General features: G+C 44.4%; 1 protein-coding gene across 1 annotated transcript; it reads right to left on the bottom strand.

Moving 5' to 3' along the window:
- LOC124704713 lies at positions 1-5,412 on the bottom strand. The gene is made up of 4 exons (XM_047236985.1): positions 5,065-5,412; positions 4,627-4,938; positions 4,279-4,512; positions 1-335 (listed from the first exon to the last, which is right to left on the bottom strand). Exons 1-4 carry the CDS (start codon positions 5,402-5,404, stop codon positions 196-198), a joined length of 1,026 nt encoding a protein of 341 aa, XP_047092941.1. The 5' UTR covers positions 5,405-5,412; the 3' UTR covers positions 1-195.
- Between the last annotated feature and the right edge of the window lie 14,874 nt (positions 5,413-20,286).

Genomic DNA, 20,286 nt, shown 5'->3' with positions numbered 1-20,286 from the left:
TTTTCGAAATGGGGTATATCCCCAGCCTCCGCATCAAGCGATGCATACGGCTTCTTTTATTAGAATCAAAACAGTCTTACAACCAGCATCGTCAAAACTTATTACAATTCATGGATCACTTAAAGTCTCAACAAAAATAAGCCATCTAAAAAAATGTAACATGAAGCGCATTTGCATCAACATGTCAAACGACGATCAGCACGCCAACCGCACCGGCTGTAAAAATCCCGTGCTACCGTTGCCAGTCGGTTGCACCCAGTATCCATAGCATGGCGCTCCTCTTCTGGCTGGAGATAAGACCACATATGGATCCAATGAGTAGCTAAAGGGATAACCTGCAAAAATGATGGAAAACTTTTTCTGTTAAAGATACAATCATTGCGCACATTCCATATAGCCCAAACCAAAGCGCACACACCAACTCTAATGTGGACTTTGTCTTTTTTTGCAACACCATTTAACCAATTGCCAAACATATTTGTAATATTCGAGGGAGGAGGTATGTTGAAAGCCATATAAACAATCCTCCAAATCATCTGAGAAAAAGGGCATGAAATAAAAAGATGTTGTATTGTCTCATCTTGATCACAAAAACAACATTTAGCACAACCATGCCAATTACGCTTAGCCAAATTATCTTTTGTAAGAATCACTTTCTTATAAAGAAACCACATGAAGATCTTTATCTTTAGTGGAACTTTCATCTTCCAGATATATTTCTTAAGGAAAACAGTATCGTCATTTAATAAATCAATATACATAGATTTGACTGAGAAAATGCCAGACGTAGTTAAATTCCATTTGAAAAAATCCTCAGTATCAGTTAGCTGAACTAAAATGAGTCTATGTAAAAGGTGTGTCCATCTATCCCATTTGTTCCCATTCAAAGTCCGTCTAAAACCTATATTTATAGGATTTGATCCTAACACATTTTCAACAGTGACATTCTTGTGATTAACAATATTGTATAACGACGGGTAATCATCAGCAAGGGGCCTGTCCCCTAACCAAATATCCTCCCAAAATCTAGTCTTAAGCCCATTGCCCACAACGAAAGAACCTCGTGATATAAAATCCTCCTTTACATTCATTAAACCCTTCCAAAACGGTGAGTCATTCGGTTTAGCTGAAACCTGAGATAAAGTTTTAGAATGCAAATATTTTTTATGCAGTATCTCTTGCCACATACCATCCTCATTTAGGAGTTTGTACAGCCACTTGCATAGTAAACTCTTGTTTTTGAGTTCCAAAACCTCAATCCCTAACCCCCCCTGATCTTTGGGTCTACATATTACATTCCATTTAGTTAGCCTATATTTTTTCTTATGCCCATCACTTTGCCAAAAAAATCGAGATCTATAAAAATCTAACCTCTTCCGAACTCCTATCGGAATCTCAAGGAAAGACAACATGAACATAGGTAGGCTAGTTAAAACTGAATTAATCGAACGAGTCTATCTCCATATGATAAAAGTTTGCCAATCCAGCTACTTAATTTTGACTCAAAGCGATCCTCCACCGGTTTCCATTCGCCATTTCTCAATTTGCGAAAATGTATTGGGATTCCAAGATATCTAAAAGGTAATGAACCTATGTCACAACCAAATAGAGTTTTATACTCATTCTCCATCTGTTTTGCCTCCCCAAAACAAAAAAGCTCACTCTTATGAAAGTTTATTTTTAGACCGGACAATTGCTCAAAGATGCACAGAACTAATTTCATATTTAGAGCTTTCTGAATATCATGTTCCATAAATAGGATGGTGTCATCCGCGTACTGTAAAATCGATATCCCCCCATCAACAAGATGAGGAATAAGCCCAGCTACCTGGCCATCCTCTTTGGCCCTTGCGATTAGGATAGCTAGCATATACTGCGACTATATTGAAGAGGATGGGAGATAAAGGGTCTCCTTGTCTAAGACCTTTCTTGGTTTGAAAATAATGACCTATGTCATCGTTCACTCTAATGCCTACACTCCCTTTTTCAATGTAATTCTGAATCCAGGAACACCATTTTGGATCAAAGCCTTTCATGCGTAAAGCTTGTTGTAAAAAGCACCAATTTACCTTATCGTACGCCTTTTCAAAATCTATTTTGAACAACACACCATCTAGTTTCTTCCTGTGAAGCTCATGGATGGTCTCATGTAGAATAACAACACCCTCAAGAATATGTCTCCCAGGCATGAAAGCAGTTTGGGTCGGGTGAACAACACTTTCAGCAATCTTTGATACTCGATTCGTCCCTACTTTGGTAAAAACTTTGAAGCTAACATTTAACAAACATATAGGGCGGTATTGCTGGATTTGGGTTGCATTTTCTTTTTTAGGAAGAAGGATGATTGTACCAAAGTTCAAATGAAAAAGAGGTAGCTCTCCTCTTTGGAAGCAGGCGAACATAGCCATCAAGTCGCTTTTCACAATTTCCCAACACATTTGATAAAATTCAGCCGGAAAACCATCTGGTCCTGGGGCCTTATTTTTTTCCATTTGCATAACGGCCTCCTTAACCTCTTCTTCATTAAAATCAGCTATCAAGATCGCATTTTCCTCAGCGGATAATTGTTTTATGTCATGAGTCATCGATTCCACCATAACACAAGTACTAGGTGCTGGTGGCCCAAAAAGATTCTTGTAATACTCTGTAATATAGTTTTTTAAGTTTTCTTGACCCATAATTGTTCCTTCCTCTTGTTCTAGTTGGAAAATTCTCTTTCTCCGATGTTTACCGTTTGCAACTAGGTGAAAATATTTAGTGTTGTCACCCCTTCCTGCACATGTTTTACTTTCGCCCGTTGAGCCCATTTAGACTCTTCATCCCGTCGTAACTTTGCTAAATCATCCCTAGCCTTACGCATGGACTGTCTCTCTTCTTCATCTAGCGGGACTATTTCCGCTTTGCAATCCAGAGTGTCAATAATATTAAGAAGTCTATCTTTTTCGATTTTATAATGTCCACTTAAATTGCGTGCCCAACCACGGAGGAAATGTCTTAGGTGTCGGATCTTATTTTGCCAAATTTCCATAGCGTTTGCCCCTCTTGAAATTGAAGCCCACTCATGAGCAATCATTTCAGCGAAACCATCATTTTTCAACCACGCCAACTCAAACGAAAAATTCGACTTGTTACCTAGGAAAGCTTCTTCCCCAGAATCTAACAACAAAGGCGTATGATCAGAACCGGACCTAGTTAGCGCTCTCACTGTCACCAACGGGTATTTCTGTTCCCATTCGACACTCGCAAGGATTCTATCTAGTTTTTCGTATGTGGGTGAATCTCTATGATTAGCCCAGGTGTATTGTCGTCCTGAAAGAATTAACTCTCTGAGGTCAAGACTTTCAATGATCGCGTTGAAAATAAAAGGCCATCGTTCATTGAAATTATCATTATTTTTTTCCTCTTTTCGCCTAATAATGTTAAAATCTCCTCCGACAATCATAGGCAGAGGTTCGTCCTCACATATCCTTACTAATTCAGCTAGAAACTCGGGCTTCTGCTCATCTTGAGCTGCCCCATAAACGGCAACTAAAACCCATTTAAAATTATCTTTCTTGGAAGTGACATAGAATTTGACACATCTATCTCCAGAAACTATATTCTGAACCGAAAGTGTATCAGCATTAATACCAACGAGGATACCTCCAGATCTCCCGATTGGCGGAACACAAAACCACTGAAAATCTAGTCCGCCCGAAATATGATTCAAAAAAGGTGTCGAAAAATTATCTCTACCCGATTCCAAAATAGCAAAGAAATCTAGTTTGTGTTCACGAATTGTTTCATTTACAAAAAAGTGTTTCGCTGAATCTCTGAAACCCCCACTATTCCAAAAACTACCTCTCATTGTTGAAAGGGTTACTTTTTTGCTAAGCCTTACGCTTCTCCGTACCTCTTTAGGTACAACTTTTTCTTTTCGTATACATACTTTGGTTACAACTTTTTGTTTTCGTGTATACACTTTAGTTATCTTAGATGCACGTGGAAACTCATCCATCTCCTCTTGGACCTGACGCTCTTCGTCGACAAGATCATGAGATAATTCTGTAGCTTGGTTAATTACTGATGATTGCTGTTGATCTTTGTCCTCAGGTTTTCCTTTTAAATTTTTTGACAGCATAATTATTGTTCTCTTGTTATCATTATCTTTAATACTTTGAATCATGTTTGAAACCTTGCTAGACGACTCCCCAAGCGAGACTCCCAACTTAGCAGCTCGAGATACAAAAGTATCATTAGACAAAGAAGCTAAAGAAAACCTGGAGTGAGATGATGTACCTGAAATCGAACCAGCCTTTTTAGCTTGAGTCAACGTCTGAGCACGTTCCATCTGCGGAGCGTCAGCGTTTGGTTGAAGGCGAATCCGTTCACTAGAACGGACTTCCGCCGCCTTAGCTGGAATACCACCAAAATTCACCACGTCCTCCATTGAATATCGAGCTCCAAGATAAACTCCAGTACCCACACTTTTTGAAACCATTCCAGGCATCTTAGCGGCCTTTGATTGAGCGGCTGTAGGAGAAACCAAAGCCGCTTTGTTTAAATCAACTTTAGAATCATGTCTAGCTAACAAAAAAATTGAAGAAAAAGAAGGCTCTTGCTCCTTGTGGTTTTTGTAAAACATACCATTGCTCATAATATTAGTGTCATCACTGGGAAGCGCAGAAACAGGTTCTGCACCATAAGCACCGTGTGATCCACCTGATGCAGAAAAGGTAGACACATTCCTCATGGGAGAGACATCAGAGAGAGGCGCAGGGGTGCGTGCGCCGGAATCCGCGCGTTCGTCCATCTGCTGAACTTCCGCCGCAGAATCATCACGCAGCCGCTCCTTAGCCTGAGCATTATTAGGAGCTGCAGAAAATGTCTCCAGTTCCTTCATAAAAAGCCGACCAGTGCGCACCTCACTTTGAGGACGAACTGATGCAGAAATATTATCTGTAAAAAATGTATCATTTGAGATCGAGGACACAACAATAAAATCGCCTGGATTATCAGAAGGTGATAGAAAGGAATTTGACAGAAAAGGAGACTCTTGCTCCTGGTTTTGAAGTTCCTGCATACCTATTGTAGTTGTATCATTCTTGACAGCCATAGTAGTAGAATCAACTAAAACCTCGATACCGGACTGTTTCAGGCTAGGTAGTGGTGATGGCAGGCTATCTTCATCATCCTCAGCATAATCTCCCCATAGCCTTCGAGGTACAATATTGATAACCTTTCTTTCAGACCGAAACAGAACATTTGAATAGGGTACATTTATTGCTCCAACTCTCAGAACAGGCAGAGAAGCAGCATGTGCTTGCTTAGGTGGAACATCACTTGTCTTGGGTAGGTAAGAAATAGCAGCAGAAGATGATTTATCCTGCCCACCCATAGAAGATGGCTCATCTCCCTTCTTCATCTCTTCATCTTTACTCTACGAACCTTTCGGATCATCTTACGTGTTTGCATCTTGCATATCCATGTCCACTTTATCTTTACCCTTATCCCCCTCAACTTTAAAAAGCAAACCATAGCCTTGACCATCATATGTATGATCAATAGTCGTTGTTGGGATACACTCAACGCGAGTGACCTCGACCAGCATACGAACATCAGTATGAGCTCTAGTATATTCCATATCAATTTCTATAGCCTTCCCTATCAAAGATCCAACACCAAAAAGTGACAAGTAGTCGCATCTCTCCTTATAACAGCATCCATGAACACGAACCCAAACTTGTGAAAGGTAGAACTTATCAAGATCAGTAGCTGACCATTCCTCAAAGTGTAAGAACATACTTGTGCCAGAGACCGGGACATTAATTATCTTTGTCATCCTTGCAAGATCTGCTTTAGAAGGAAATATAGCCTTATAAGCTCCATCTTCTGTATCCCTAAGATCCCACCGATGGTCGCTTGGTATAATCCATTCCAATTCTTTAACAATTTCGGTGGTGATAAGATCCCTCCGGTGACTGAGATTTTTCCAACCTTTCCGCTGTCATGCTTAAAAGTAACATCCGATGAAACAGGAACCTCATGAAAAATAAGCTCATTCCGAGAAACTCCATATGTAATAGCAACAGGTTTCGGCATAGATAGCAATGGGCAATTGGCAGACACATGAGAGGTCTTTTCACAATACAAGCAAAGCACAGCAGTACAAGTTTCAGCAAAGTGACCGTTCTCATCGCATCGCAAACACAACATCTTATCAATCTTCTTCTGAGCACGAGAAGACAAACTTTCAACAGAGGATGTCTCCATATTACGTGATTTATGAACATCATCTACCGAGCGAGAGGCCGATACTCCCTCCGATTACCCTCTGTTCTCTGGGTCTGAGCCGCACCATTAGTCCCATTGTTCTCATAATTATTGAAATATCGCTGATATCTATGCCCATTGCCATTAAAACTACCAGAACCTCCCCTATAATTGTTATTGCGAGCACGATTCCCAGAATAGAATTGACGATAAGGTCGCTGTCTGTAGTTACCTCGATTCATTGATCCATAGCCATTACCATAGCCATTGAAACCCTCGTGATATCCTTCCTGAAAGGTACCAAAACCTTGTCCAGTAGGCCTATCGGTCCGCGATTTGCATTGCCGCCACCCGGAGAAGAGTTCGGGGCTTGCTCAAAACGGCTAGCCTGTGGTGGCCTAGACCGAACATCATCCTGACCATTGCTTCCCAGGGAGTTGGTATTCCCGGTGCCACCCGCGCCCATATCATCACGAACGCGCACTGGCGTACTCCTGGGAGGCAGCGGCTGACGAAGGGGTGGGTTCGACGGTGCACCGCCGCGAGGCGGATTGGGTTCCTAGCGAGTCATATCGACCCTCTTCCTAGCCTCCGGACGAGACGAAGAAGGAGGAACGAAGAAAACCCTAGGGATCGGCTCCGGCAACCCTCGCTAATCTGAACCCTTCGTATATTGGTTTGCACGCAAAAAGGTTTTTGCAATGGGCCTTTAGAAAATTCTCCTGGCTTGTCCATCTGTACGGCCTTATGCCTTGATGGCCCACAATTTTGAAAACAGCCAGATCTAGATCGACGTGGCTGATCATCGGAGAAACGAAACAATGGTCGCCGGCGTGCTTGAGCCGCGCCATGAAACCGCACGATTCCGAGAAGCACGCTTGATATTGTTCTTCCGGACAACTCTGGTCCATTCAGCGGCATTGAAATCCTCAAGCAAGAAAAGCTGTCGGCTCTAGGACAGGTAGTATAAACTTATTCACCGGCGGTGAAAATGGCCGCCGCATATGCGAGGTAGGTGCCGGCGAGCAAGGTCGAACTCGATCGGACGACAAAACCAGCGCTAGTGCAGCCTCTCTCGCAAGATCCTATTTCCGAGACGTTTCTCATACCTGGATGAAAGGACGGGAGCCCTCTCCGTGCCGGAGGTCCGGTAGTCCTCCGACGATGGCGAAGAAGGAAGAGGACGCTGGTCATCCTCCCCTAGCGCGGCGGAGCACGGGCTCCAGAACTTACCCAGGAAAGGCGGCGTCGCCTCCTGCCCATCATCGCCAGGAGAGTCGCCAGGCACCCCTAACGGCTCCATTGAATGATTTGCTCCCTCCATCCCATCACAATGGTAGACATTTACCATGTAAGATTCTGACATGCAGTGTCTATATTGGTGTATTTTTCTGTTGTGTTGAGTTAGTCATCACTCATCAGCTCCGAATCGTGTGATGGGATGATCATATCGAACAAGAAGACGGGGTTATGCTATGCATGTAAGAGTGTGCTTAGTTCCTTGAATACAATCACTGGTAGAAAAACAGGCTTCCGTCCAGTCCCATAAGTCGCGAAGCTATAGGAACCGCGACTAATGGGACCTTTAGTCGCGGTTCGGGAGGCGAACCGCGACCAAAGGCCTGGGCCCAGGGCGCTCGGTGGCCAGCTGGTGCACGTGGGGGGCTTTAGTCGGCCAACCGCGACTAAAGGTGCCCGAAGGCCTTTAGTCGCGGTTGGCCAGGCCAACCGGGACTAAAGGCCCATCCCTATAAAAGGGCCTCAGCTCACAGCAATTAGCCATTTGGTGCCACTTCTCTTCACAAGCTTCACAAGGGGTGTAGGTTTGCTTTTGGTTCCTCTTATGCACACAAGGTGTTTGATAAAATGCCCCAAGAGCATGAAACAAACATGATATGAAGTGTTGGAGCCACACTTGAGCTTCCTTATTTATTTTTTCCTCCTCGATCGCGGTTAGCAACTTGAACCTTTCATGTGTCATTGATAAAATATGCATGTGTGTAGTTCATTGTTTAATTTATATTGTTTGTAGCTAGTTAGTTTAACAAATGCATGATGGTTAATTATATATTTTATATTATAATAATGCAGATGAATCGGCAATGGATGTACGGTAACCGACTCTCCAGGCGAGTTCACTACGGGTTTGAAAGATTTCCTCGTAGTGGCTAATGCGAACAAGCAGGGGGGTTTTGTTATCTGTCCATGTGTTAACTGTAAGAATCGGAAGGGTTACTCTTCCTCAAGAGATGTTCACATGCACCAGCTTCGGCACGGTTTCATGCCAAGCTATAATTGTTGGACCAAGCATGGAGAAAGAGGGGTTATAATGGAAGAAGATGAAGAAGGGGATGATTTCATCGATGAAAGCTATCTTGCTCATTTCGGTGATACTTTCATGGAGGATGCTGAAGGTGAAGGGGAAGGTGAAGAAGAGGCACGTGATGATCCCGTTGATGATCTTGGTCGGACCATTGCTGATGCACGGAGACGCTCGCGAACCGAAAAGGAGAGGAAGAATTTGGATCGCATGTTAGAGGATCACGGAAAGGCGCTGTACCCCGGATGCGATGATGGTCTGAAAAAGCTGGGCTGCACCACTGAATTTGCTGAAATGGAAGACACGAGCAGGTGTAGGCTGACTCGGCATTTGAAAACTTGCTGAAAATATTGAAGAATATGTTTCCAAAGAATAACGAGTTGCCCGCCGATACGTACGAAGCAAAGAAGGTTGTCTCGCCCTCTAGGTTTAGAGGTTCCGAAGATACATGCATGCATCAACGATCGCATCCTCTACCGTGGTGAATACGAGAATTTGAATGAATGCCCGTATGCACTCGCATTGCATTATAAGATCAGAGGCGATGACCACGGTGACGATGTTGAGGGCCGAAACCCGGAAGAGGGTTCCCGCCAAGGTGATGTGGTATGCTCCTATAATACCACGGTTGAAACGTCCGTTCAGGAACAAAGAGCATGCCAAGTTGTTGCGATGGCACAAAGAGGACCGTAAGTCGGACGGGGAGTTGAGACACCCCGCAGATGGAACGCAATGGAGAAAGATCGAGAGAGAGTTCAAAGATTTTGCAGCTGACGCAAGGAACATAAGATTTGGTCTAAGTACAGATGGCATGAATCCTTTTGGCGAGCAGAGCTCCAGCCATAGCACCTGGCCCGTGACTCTATGCATCTACAACCTTCCTCCTTGGTTGTGCATAAAGCGGAAGTTCATTATGATGCCAGTGCTCATCCAAGGTCCGAAGCAACCCGGCAACGACATCGATGTGTACCTAAGGCCATTAGTTGATGAACTTTTACAGACTGTGGGGCAGACCCGGTGTCCGTGTGTGGGATGAGCACAAAGAAGAGGAATTTGACCTACGAGCGTTGCTTTTCGTAACCATCAACGATTGGCCTGCTCTTAGTAACCTTTCGGGACTGTCAAATAAGGGATACAATGCATGCACGCACTGCTTACATGAGACTGAAAGTGTACATTTGCCAAATTGTAAGAAGAACGTGTACCTTGGGCATCATCGATTTCTTCCGAAAATTCATCCAGTAAGAAAGAAAGGCAAGCATTACAACGGCAAGGCAGATCATCGATCGAAGCCTGCGGAACACACTGGTGCTAAGGTATTTGATATGGTCAAGGATTTGAAAGTCATCTTTGGAAAGGGTCCTGGCGGACAATCAGTTCCGAAGGGAGCTGACGGGCACGCTGCCATGTGGAAGAAGAAATCTATATTCTGGGAGCTAGAATATTGAAAAGTCCTAGAAGTCCGCTCTGCAATCGACGTGATGCACGTTACGAAGAATATTTGCGTGAACCTCCTAAGCTTCTTGGGCGTGTATGGGAAGTCAAATGATACAAAGGAAGCACGGCAGGACCAACAACGTTTGAAAGACCCTGATGACCGGCATCCGCAACGGTTTCAAGGTCGTGCCAGCTACGCTCTGACCAAAGAAGAGAAGGTCATCTTTTTTGAATGCCCGAGCGATATGAAGGTCCCGTCTGGATTCTTGTCCAATATAAAGGGAATAATAAACATGGCGGAGAAAAAGTTCCAAAACCTGATGTCTCACGACCGCCACGTGATAATGACGCAATTGCTTCCGATTGCTTTGAGGGGCTCCTGTCGGAAAATGTTCGAGTAGCCATTGTGAAGCTATGTGCATTCCTCAATGCAATCTCTCGAAGGTAATCAATCCAGAAGTTCTACCACGGTTACGGAACGATGTGATCCAATGTCTTGTCAGTTTTGAGTTGGTGTTCCCGCCATCCTTCTTCAATATTATGACGCACCTCCTGGTTCACCTAGTCGATGAGATTTCCATTCTCGGTCCTGTATTTCTACACAATATGTTCCCCTTTGAGAGGTTCATGGGAATATTAAAGAAATATGTTCGTAACCGTGCTAGGCCAGAAGGAAGCATCGCCAAGGGCTATGGAAATGAGGAGGTAATTGAGTTTTGTGTTGACTTTGTTCCTGACCATAAGCCGACTGGTCTTCCTCGATCGCGGCACGAGGGGAGACTAAGTGGAAAAGGCACGATCGGAAGGAAATCAACGATATGTATGGACGGCCATTCTCTGACTGAAGCACACCACACAGTTCTGACCAATTCCAGCTTGGTGGCTCCGTACTTTGAGAAACACAAGAATATTTTACGCTCGGACAACCCTTGGAAGCCTAAATCCTGGATTAGGAAGGTCCACATGGAGACTTTCGGCAGTTGGTTGAGAAAACATTTAATGAATGACGATCATGTTGTAGATCAGCTGTACATGTTGGCCAAGACACCATCTTCGACTATAACGACTTTCCAAGGGTACGAGATAAATGGGAATACATTTTACACGATCGCCCAAGATAAAAAGAGCACCAACCAAAACAGTGGTGTCCGCTTTGATGCAGCAACCGGGAATGGGCAAAAGGTCACATATTATGGTTACATAGAGGAGATATGGGAACTTGACTATGGACCCTCCTTTAGGGTCCCTTTGTTCCGGTGCAAATGGTTCAAGCTAACAGGATTTTGAAAAGAATTAGTTTTATTTTTCTGAATTTTTTGATATATTATTTGTATTTTTAAGATTTTTAAATGAATTAGTTTTATTTTTCTGAATTTTTTGATATATTATTTGTATTTTTAACATTTTGAATTGAATTAGTTTTATTTTTCTGAATTTTTTGATATATTATTTGTATTTTTAACATTTTGAATTGAATTAGTTTTATTTTTCTGAATTTTTTGATACATTATTTGTATTTTTAACATTTTGAATTGAATTAGTTTTATTTTTCTGAATTTTTTGATATATTATTTGTATTTTTAACATTTTGAATTGAATTAGTTTTATTTTTCTGAATTTTTTGATATATTATTTGTATTTTTAACATTTTGAATTGAATTAGTTTTATTTTTCTGTATTTATTGATATATTATATGTATTTTATGATTTTCAAAAAAGAAAAGTATTTTCAAAAAATACCTTTTACGAACCGTCGCCGTCGCCCGTGGTGCCGCGCCGTGTCGCGAACCGTCGCCGCGAACCGTCGCCGTCGCCGTAGCCCGTACGGATCCAATCCAAACCGCCGCCGCCGCCCGTGCCCGCGCCGCGCGTGTCGCCGCAGCCGCCGCGCACGTACCTCCCGGCGCGCCGCCGCCGGAGAGAGGCGCCGCGGCCACAGTACAGGGGCGCCGCGCGCGCCACCGGCCAGAGAGAGGCGCGCCGCCGGCCAGAGAGAGGCGCCGGCCACAGTACAGGGGCGCCACGCGCGCGGCGCACGTACCCCCGGCCAATTTTTTTTCTTTTTTTTTTAGTTTTAGTTCTTGTTAATTTCGAAATTAAAATTAACTAAAAATTGAGACTTAAAATTTGTGACTTAAAATACTAAAAGAAGACTTAAAATTTGAGACTTAAAAATTTGAGACTTAAAATTTGAGACTTAAAATTAACTAAATAATTGAGACTTAAAATTTTGAGACTTAAAAAACTAAAAGAAGACTTAAAATTTGAGATTTAAAATTTGAGACTTAAAAATTTGAGACTTAAAATTTGAGACTTAAAATTAACTAAATAATTTGAGACTACAATTTGACTTAAAAAACAAATAATTGAGACTTAAAATTTTGTGTCAAAAAGAACTACAAAATTTCCCCGTACCGTCGTCCTTCCCCACCGGCGCCGCGCGCGCATGCACGGACAGGGGGAGAGGGTGGCCGGCGGCCGGCCGGGCGCGCGCCACACACTCACACATGCAATAGCTAGGCGGCGCCCGCCGCGCCCCGACCCCTCCAATCTCTCCCGGCGCACACACGCGCTCTTCCGCAACACCCTCTCCCACCCCTTCCAGCTCGCCGGCCCCTCCTTTTGGCACCGCCCTTCGCCACCGCCACCGCCCCCCTTCTTCACTTAATTAATTTGTTTTGACTACATGTTTTCAGGACTGACATATGGCGGACGATAGAGCTGACCCGATTATGGAGAACTATGATCCGGACGCTGAAGACCATATTTTCGGCATCATAAACGGCGATATTCTATATGTGCCGATCGGACAAGAAGAAGATGATATCTCTTCTTATCTGAACCTTGAGGGTGAAGATGAAGGGCGCCGTCAGCAAGATGATGCCGAAGAAACGTCGATAAACGACGATCTTCAATTGGAAGTAGCAACCACCTCCGGCACCGAGGTATATATATACATTGAGCCTCTGGTGATACAAACTAACCGATTTGAATAAATATGTGTGTACTAACGCGCGCGACTCTCTTTCTTATTTTAGCCCTCGGCCGGATCGTCGAAACAATCGAGTACGTCGTCAAAGCGTGGCGCAACCAAGACGATGAAACCAGGAGAAACATGCACCATCGAGGTTGTCGAGGAAGCAACCGGCAGGCCGCTGGAGCCCCGCAAGAACGCCACCAAGTTTATCAGTCAATGCGGAGCCGTTGTTAGAGACAACGTCTCGATCACTGTCCAGGAGTGGAATCAGCCAAAGAAGGCACGTCTTGGTTTCACTTTTGTCGATAAGAGAACAAAAAAAGATTGCTTCAACAAGCTTATGGAACATTTCATTCTACCTCCGGAATACCACAAATACGATGAGCTGGGTAACAAGATTGAGGAAAACAAGGAGAGGAGGAGGCTAGTCAAACAGTTCGCTCTTCATAAGATGTCCGACGCATTCCGGAAATACAAGCAAAATCTAGCCCATGACTTTGTCAAGTAGAACAAGACTCCGGATTTCAAAGGACAATATGAGAAACTGCAACATGATTGGCCAGAATTTGTGAAGCAAAAGAAATCGGAGCAGTTCCTTCAAATATCGAAAAAATAAGGAAAATGCGGCTAAGAAGGAGTACAATCATATTATGGGGCCAGGAGGGTATCGCCTTTGGGTGCCTAGGTGGGAGAAGATGGAGAACGAGCTGAGGGCGCGAGGAATCCATCCAGGTACGGAGGGATGGAGACCCAAGAGCCAAAAGCTGGTGGTACGGGCATGGGGGATCGCTGAACCCGGAGACAGGGGAGTGTATTTACCAGGGAAAAATAATTAAACCCACCCAAAAGCTTATTGAGGCAATGAGGGATGCTCAAGAGGGGAGGATCAAGTTTAACAGAGAGAACGACGCCCTGACAAAAGCCCTCGGGAATCCTGAACACGGAGGACGTGTACGAGGCATGGGGCACATTCCGTGGAAAGTAGGGTTCCCCCGAACGATGACCCGTACGGTTACAGAAGCCGTAAGAGAAAGATGGATCGGGAAGCAGATGTTGTGGCGCGGTTGGCATTGGAAATGGATGTGATGAAGAAAACCGTGAGTGTACTAGTAGTCGAAAGAGATGCAGCTCGGGCGCAGCATGAAGATCATCCATTGGATCTCGGAAGCCAGCAGCGGAGAAGCAGCGTGGCTTCCACGGAGGCCCCACCGGCTGGTGCACCGACGATCGAAATTACTGTACCGGAGCCTCTGGTGGTCGAAATTACTGCACCGGAGCCTCCTTGCTACCCCGTGGACGATATAAAGGAGATGAAAGCATGTCATCTGTATTATCCTATCGGGAACATGTCCATGAAGGTAGCCATCGGCAGTGCTTTACCACCTGGAGCACTCCACCACAACAACCCCATTCAAGATGGCTATGCTCGTGTCACGGTGGAGGACATAGTCCAAGGGTTTGAGGACCTGGACATTGAGATTGCTACACCTGAAGGGGCGACAAGACTTGGAGATGTCAAGCGCCAGTTCATTATATGGCAAAAGAAGTTTATCAAGTTTCCAGGCGAGGCGCCAACAAGTCCACCCCACTATGGTGGTGGTGGTGGCGGCGGCGGCGGTGGTGGTGGTGGTGCTTCACCTACACCTCCTTCACGTCAGCCGACGCCGCCCCCCAATTCACCTCCGGTGGGTAAGCAGCCGTCGCCCCCTAGTCCGCCCCGGGCGGGTAAGCAGACGCCGCCCCCCAATCCACCTCCGGTGAAGAAGCAGAAGCAGCAGTCCTGGATTATTAACCCGGACCCTTATGTACCTAAGATAACAAAGGTACCGGAGCCATCACTGAAGCCTCTCCCCACGAGGCCTTGGGAACGTAGTGCCGAGGAAGTCGAGGCGGCCGCGACTGCTGAATATGAGAAATGGAAGGTGGACTGCAAGAAGAAAAGAGAGCCCGAGCCCAAGCCAGTATTTTCTGATGAGCAAAAGAAGTGGGCTAAGTCATTTTTGAACACACCGTCCCAAGCCGCGAAGAATCTGCCTGACGACTATGCACGTGAACTTCGTAATCAGGCACGCATGTTCAAGGAGAAGAAAGAGGAGGCCGAGAAAGCGGAATTACAAAGTGCACAAAGCGGGAAACGAGTTGCCCAGCTCGGGGAACAAAGTAAACAATCGATTGCCCCGCTTATAGTGACAGCCGCCGGTCCGGATGCCCCCGATATCATAGAAGCTGCGGTAGCACATGGATTGACTGTAACGAGTGCCAGAGAACAAGCGGCCAACTTAGGTATTACTCTTCGTGAACTGTTAGGCCTTGATGAGGCGCCAGTGAAGGAGGTAGTACTTACATATGTGAAGAATGGGCCTCTCGTCGAGCCTGCGCAGAAGAGGATCTACCTCCACAAATGAAAGGTCTCGCTGAAATGGTACAAGGGTTACATAGAAAATAAAAACGCCAAAGATTATATTTATGCGGAAGTTGGATATGAGCATCACTTCAAACATTACTCCGTACAAATTCATCTGAGTGAATTGTTCCAGCTTTTCAATCTGCTGCGAGCTCGACAAATCTATCATCAGTTGCTACGTTCTGTAAGTGATTTATTTCTACCCCATCTCGTTCATATTGCCTGCACTATATATATATATATATATATGTCCTAACTATATTGTTGTGTCCGCTATTATACATGCAGAATGAAGATTAAGGAATGCAGAGTAAGGAACATCCATGATGTTGGGTTCATTGACCCACACATCGTTAATGGATATACGTTACAGCATCACCCCGCCGACGTGGAGGAAGACCTGTGGCGGTTTCTTGATAAGCAGGAACTCAAAAGTGATATTCTATTTCCTTACCATTTTGGGTGAGTGTTTATGTCTTGAGCACATTCTCTTTTGTTTACTCCATGCATGGTATGTGGCCGGCTAATCGATGAGTTATGCATGACGTACTGTGCATGTATCGTGTCCGCAGGTTCCACTGGATTCTGCTAGTAATTAAAGTTGACAAATCAGAATGTCTCGTCCACGACTCTCTGAATATGGATAAGGCGCGTTGGGCCGACATGAGACAAATGATTCAAAAGTAATTGTTTTCATTCATTTGCGCTCTATATCGATCGGCCTATTTCGTTCATTTCCTAATTAAGCTTCAAGTAATTAACTAATAACTCTCTGGTTCATTTAATTTTCTTTGCCTCGTAGGGTTTGGAGACGGTTCTCAGATACAAAGGTCGGTGAATTCAAAAAAGAGCTACATTTCATGCGGTCAAAGGCTAAGAATGGTGGCGATATTCAGCCACCGGGAACCAATCTGTGTGGATACTATGTCTGTGAGATGATCCGGAGATACACCTCTGAGCGTGTTCCGAGTGATCTCAATGCTCAGAGGAATAACCTCCGGATGATGCTTAGTCCGAAGCTCGCTTCCGACCACTTCAAGAGGAACTAGCTGGATGGTTCAGGAGGGAAGTCCTCGATCCTAAAGGAGAACACCATTGCGAGGACGTAGAACTATGCATGCATTAAATTATGTATGGAAACTTGTTCAAACTTGTATATGGTCATCCGATGATATTGAATATATATTGTATATTCCTCTTGAATTCTTTTTGGTTCTAATTTCAAATTTGTTTGGAATTGTACATTCATATGCATGTATATATGTAGTACCGTAGAATATGTGAAACTCCTTCAAAATTACAATAAAGCACAAAAGAAATAAAACAATACAAATTAAACAGAAAACAGGTTTAGGGGGGGCAGGTTTAGGGGGGGTAAAACCCTAAACTCAGCGGCGTGCCTTAGTCGCGGTTGGCCAGAAGAACCGCGACTAAAGGTCCTCCGCCCCGACGGTCGTCTGGCGCCCACGTGGACGGGCCTTTAGTCGCGGTTCGTAAGCAACCGCGACTAAAGGGGGGGGGGGCTTTAGTCGCGGTTGCGCAACCGCGACTAATGGCAGTTGCGAACCGCGACCAAAGGCCCTTTTTCCACCAGTGAATTAAATAAAAGGAAAAAAAAGCCAAACTATGAGGACGGCAAGCTTTGATCTATTTTGGAAAGACCTATGATAATGTAAATTGGTTCTTTTTGCAGAAAATTTTGCGAATGAAAGATTTTGACTAAAGTGGATTCATTGAATTCACCAATACGTTAGTAAAGGTAGCGTAGGAATCTAGGTTAATGATGATATTGGATATTATTTTCAAACAAAAAAAGAGGGTTAGGACAAGAAGACCCTCTTTCACCTATTCTTTTTAATATAGTGATGGATATGTTAGTAGTCTTGATGCAAAAGGCTAAAGACGATGGTCAAATCGATGGGCTCATTTCTTATCTAGTTGACGGAGGGGTTTTCATTTTGCAATATGCAGATGATGCGATTATTTTTATGGACTATAATCTGGAGAAAGCTCTAAACATGAAATTAATTATTTGTATCTTTGAGCTATTGCCGGGTCTTAAAATAAATTTTCATAAGAATAATTTTTTTTATTTTGGAGAGGCTAAAGAGGATGAAGACAATATATACATCTTTCCTCATATGGTAAACTCATCAAACATAGGCATGGTAAATGTATGTATTATCACATCATCCACTAGTAGAAAACCTCTCATCCATCTAAGCCATTGGTACCGGTTCCCTTACGAACCGGTACCAATGGGGTCATCTATACCGGTTGATTGGCTCTGGCGGGCGAGGAGATTTAATACCGGTTCGTTAGGAGCTTTCGTACCGGTTCGTGTTAGGAACCGGTACGAAAGGTCTTCGGCCAAAATTAAAACGCGTGGTGGGGCCCGGGCTGGACCTTTGGTACCGGTTCGTAACACGAACCGGTACCAAAAGGTACCCAGCCATATCAAAATCGCCCAGATCGTCCCGAGCCCCCTGCTGGCTCTCATTTTTCTCTTCTTCCTCACACTCTAAATTTTTCTCCACCTCTCACACTTCAATAATCTTTATTTTTCTCCACCATTTTAACAAGATTAACGGCATACATCTATCCAAGGGTTAGCAATATCATCCTTCCTTCCGGCGTTCCTAATTTAGCTCAGTTCTTTGGTAGTTTTAACTCGTACTATTTTTGTAGTGCAATCAAGGTGTTCGATGAAATGCCTAAGTCAGTGATTTTATTTTTTTATATGCAATTTGAGCTGAAATTATGGTATGTTTTGTAGGTTTTAATTAGTATCATCCCCGTCCTCACCGCCGTCGATCGCTAGCGTCGTCCCCTAGCCGGCACGGTACCACCTCGGTGAGCCCCTCTTCTTTTTTATAAAAAACAATTAGTTTTATGTGATGAACTTGAATATTAATTAAGTTGGTCACTCATATATCCATGATGTTGTGTACTTAATGATTTTTGATATACATATAAAATGCAGATGAGTCGACAATGGATGTACGGTGACCGGTGCCATCCCGAGTTCATTACCGGCATGCATTATTTTCTCAACGTGGCTGAGGCAAACAGGCGGTCGAATGGTTTCATGTATTGTCCATGTAGTTCCTGTAAGAATATGAAGGATTACTCTACGTCGAAGACCCTTCACGTCCACCTGCTGGAGAATGGTTTCATGCCCAGCTATAATTGTTGGACCAAGCACGGAGAAAGATGGGTTATATTGGAAGACAACGAAGAAGAAGAGGATAGTGACAACTATCCCAGCTTATTCACTGAAGACGGTGGTAGTAGAATGGGGGAAGACGAAGCTGAAGAAGAGCTCATTTTCGATGAGCCGATTTTTGATGACCCGGATGACGATTTGGGTCGGGCCATTCTTGATGCGAAGATGAACTGCGGAAATGAAAAGGAGAGGTTGAAGTTGGAGAAAATGTTAGAGGATCACAACAAACTGTTGTACCCAAATTGCGAAAATGGTCGAAAAAGCTGGGTACCACGCTGGAATTGCTGCGAGTGGAAGGCGGAGAATGGTACTTCCGACAAGGGATTTGAAAAGTTGCTGAAAATAATAAAGAAGATGCTTCCGGGGAGAACGTGTTGCCCTCTAGCACGTACGAAGCAAAGAAGGTTGTCCGCCCTCTAGGATTAGAGGTGCAGAAGATACATGCATGCATCAATGACTGCATCCTCTACCGCGGGGAGTACGAGAATTTGAATGCATGCCCGGTATGTAGTGCATTGAGGTATAAGATCGGGCGAGATGACCCCGGCGATGTTGAGGGTGAGTCCACCCCCAGGAAGAGGGTTCCTGCGAAGGTGATGTGGTATGCTCCTATAATACCACGGTTGAAACGTTTGTTCCAGAACAAAGAGCATGCCAAGTTGTTGCGATGGCACAAAGAGGACCGTAAGAAAGATGTGATGCTCGAGACACCCGCCGACGGGTCGCAGTGGAGAAAAATCGACAGAGAGTTCAAGTCATTTTCAGATGACGCAAGGAACTTAAGATTTGGTCTAAGTACGAGATGGCTTTAATCCTTTCGGGAGCAGAGCTCCAGTCATAGCACCTGGCCGGTGACTCTATGTATCTATAACCTTCCTCCTTGGTTGTGCATGAAGCGGAAGTTCATTATGATGCCGGTGCTCATCCAGGGCCCGAAGCAACCCGGCAACGACATTGATGTGTACCTGAGGCCATTGGTTGAAGAACTTTTAGAGTTGTGGCGTGACGAAGGTGTACCTGTGTGGGATGAGCACGAACAAAAGGAATTTAACCTACGAGCGTTGTTATTTGTAACCATCAATGATTGGCCTGCTCTTGGTAACATTTCAGGGCAGTCAAACAAGGGATACAATGCATGCACACACTCGTTTAGGTGAGACTGATAGTATTTATTTGGGAAACAAGAATGTGTACTGGGGCATCGTCGATTTCTTCCAAAACAACATCACGTAAGAAAGAGAGGAAAGCATTTCGGAGGTGAGGCGGATAACCGAACCAAGCCTACCCGCCCTAATGGGGAAGTTATATATGATATGGTCAAGGATTTAGAAGTGATCTTTGGAAAGGGTCCCGGCGGACAATCTGTTCCGCATGATGTTGACGGACACGTACCCATGTGGAAGAAGAAGTCGATATTTTGGGAGCTACCCTACTGGAAATTCTTAGAGGTTCACTCTGCAATCGACGTGATGCACGTGACGAAAAATCTTTGCGTGAACCTGCTAAACTTCTTGGGCGTGTATGGGAAGACAAAAGATACACCGGATGCACGGCAGGACCAGCAAAGTATCCACGAAGGAAACAACCTGAATCCAGAGAAGTATCAAGGTCCCGCCAGCTATGCTCTTACCAAAGAGGAGAAGGAGATCTTTTTTGAAGTCCTGAGTAGC

This window comes from Lolium rigidum, chromosome 3 (genome assembly GCF_022539505.1).
Source record: "Lolium rigidum isolate FL_2022 chromosome 3, APGP_CSIRO_Lrig_0.1, whole genome shotgun sequence".
Lineage (NCBI taxonomy): Eukaryota > Viridiplantae > Streptophyta > Magnoliopsida > Poales > Poaceae > Lolium > Lolium rigidum.
The sequence above is the reverse complement of the archived record's forward strand: the minus strand, read 5'-3'. Positions and strand labels throughout refer to the sequence as shown.